This window comes from Olea europaea, unplaced genomic scaffold (genome assembly GCF_002742605.1).
Source record: "Olea europaea var. sylvestris unplaced genomic scaffold, O_europaea_v1 scaffold28233, whole genome shotgun sequence".
Taxonomy (NCBI): Eukaryota; Viridiplantae; Streptophyta; class Magnoliopsida; order Lamiales; family Oleaceae; genus Olea; species Olea europaea.
Window position 1 is genome coordinate 1 of NW_019246736.1, and position 1447 is coordinate 1447.

A 1447-nucleotide genomic window follows, 5' to 3' on the forward strand; every position below is an offset into this window, starting at 1 on the left:
AATCATCTCTTATTTCCGATTTCTCTGTTTCTCGTCAATGTAATAAACTCTAGCCAAGCCCTAATTCCACTATTCTCAATGCATACACACGCATATGCATACTCAAAGCGTTCTATATAGAATTTACAGTATACGTATTCAATGGAGGAATCGAAAATGAATGCACGAGACAACGCGGAGGAATTTCACGATGCGCTTCATGATTTTCCATTTAACGATTGTATCGAAACCTTTTCCGAAAAAGTCGAATCCGATGATGCCTCGTTGACCTCTAATAAATCTTCACCTCCGTCAACTCTACGCCGCCGCCGATCTACTGGTCATCGACCATCCTCCGACACTGACACGGTGGAGTATCCAGAGCCTTGTTCTTCAGTGAGTTTGGAGGATTTCGTGAATGCCAGAAATAGAAAGCCCAGACTGTCCCGCAAAATTAAGGAAAGCGAGAGGGAATTTGAAAATTCAGAAAAAATGGACCCTTCTGGTCCTGTGGAGGTCCAATACATTTTGGGAAATTCAGAAAGTATTGAAAATGAAGAGGATAAAGAGAAGAATCGTGAGCATTCCGTAGTTACTGATGCAAACAATGAAAGGAATGATATTGTTGGAGATGAGTCAAATTTGAGGGAAACCCATGATACGAATTCAAATCTTCTGTTATTATTAGCTGGTTTAGTAATAAAAGCCATTGGCTTTCAAGTTAATTTGATGGTTAGTTTTTTCATGTTTCCAATTTGGTTAATTTATTACTCATGCTTGTTTGCAATTAATCCATTTGGGGTTTTAAGGCGTGCTAGACAGCATTTAATTCAAGAGATTACCAGAACTTGGACTTTTATATGTGAAAATGTGTCTCCATTTGTGCATGAATGGTTAAAAGAGCACAAGTCAATGTGGAAATTGTGCTTGAAGTGCGGATGGGGATTGTTGTGGTCAGGTTATGTGTGTATTGTATTGATCGGATTGTTGATATCAGCATTTGTGATTGGTGGATTACTGATTAGGAGGGTGGTGGAGGAGCCAATAAGAATGAAAGGAAGTTTGAATTTTGATTACACAGAGAAGAGTCCGGTGGCATTTCTACCAATAACAGCATGCCCGGAGGTTAATCATGATGCATATCTTGTGAAGAACCCTGAAATTGGGAAGGCTGGTGGGTTTAGGGTTATACCTCCTAACCATAAGTTGCAGGTTACCGTTTCATTGACCATGCCGGAGTCTGATTACAACCAAAAACTTGGGATTTTTCAGGTATGTGTTATTTGTCATTTCCATTACATTATGTTGTGAAATTAGGTCTATATCAGTAACCTGCCATATTGTTAAGTCCACATTGTTGAAATTTGATCCTGTCAAACTAGAGGCGAAGCCAGGAACTAAGTTCAGTATGGGCAGAAATTAACTATGAAACAAAGCAATACTCAATAATATTTTAACTGTCGCACGC

At 39.1% G+C, this 1447-nt stretch overlaps 1 protein-coding gene across 1 annotated transcript; it reads left to right on the plus strand.

The window, feature by feature from the left end:
- Window positions 1–141: 141 nt before the first annotated feature.
- On the plus strand, window positions 142–1251 carry LOC111384043 (seipin-2-like; the record flags this gene model as incomplete). Its single annotated transcript, XM_023008257.1, has 1 exon — window positions 142–1251. A coding segment is annotated over exon 1 (1110 nt), but the record flags the coding sequence as incomplete, so codon positions are not given.
- Between the last annotated feature and the right edge of the window lie 196 nt (window positions 1252–1447).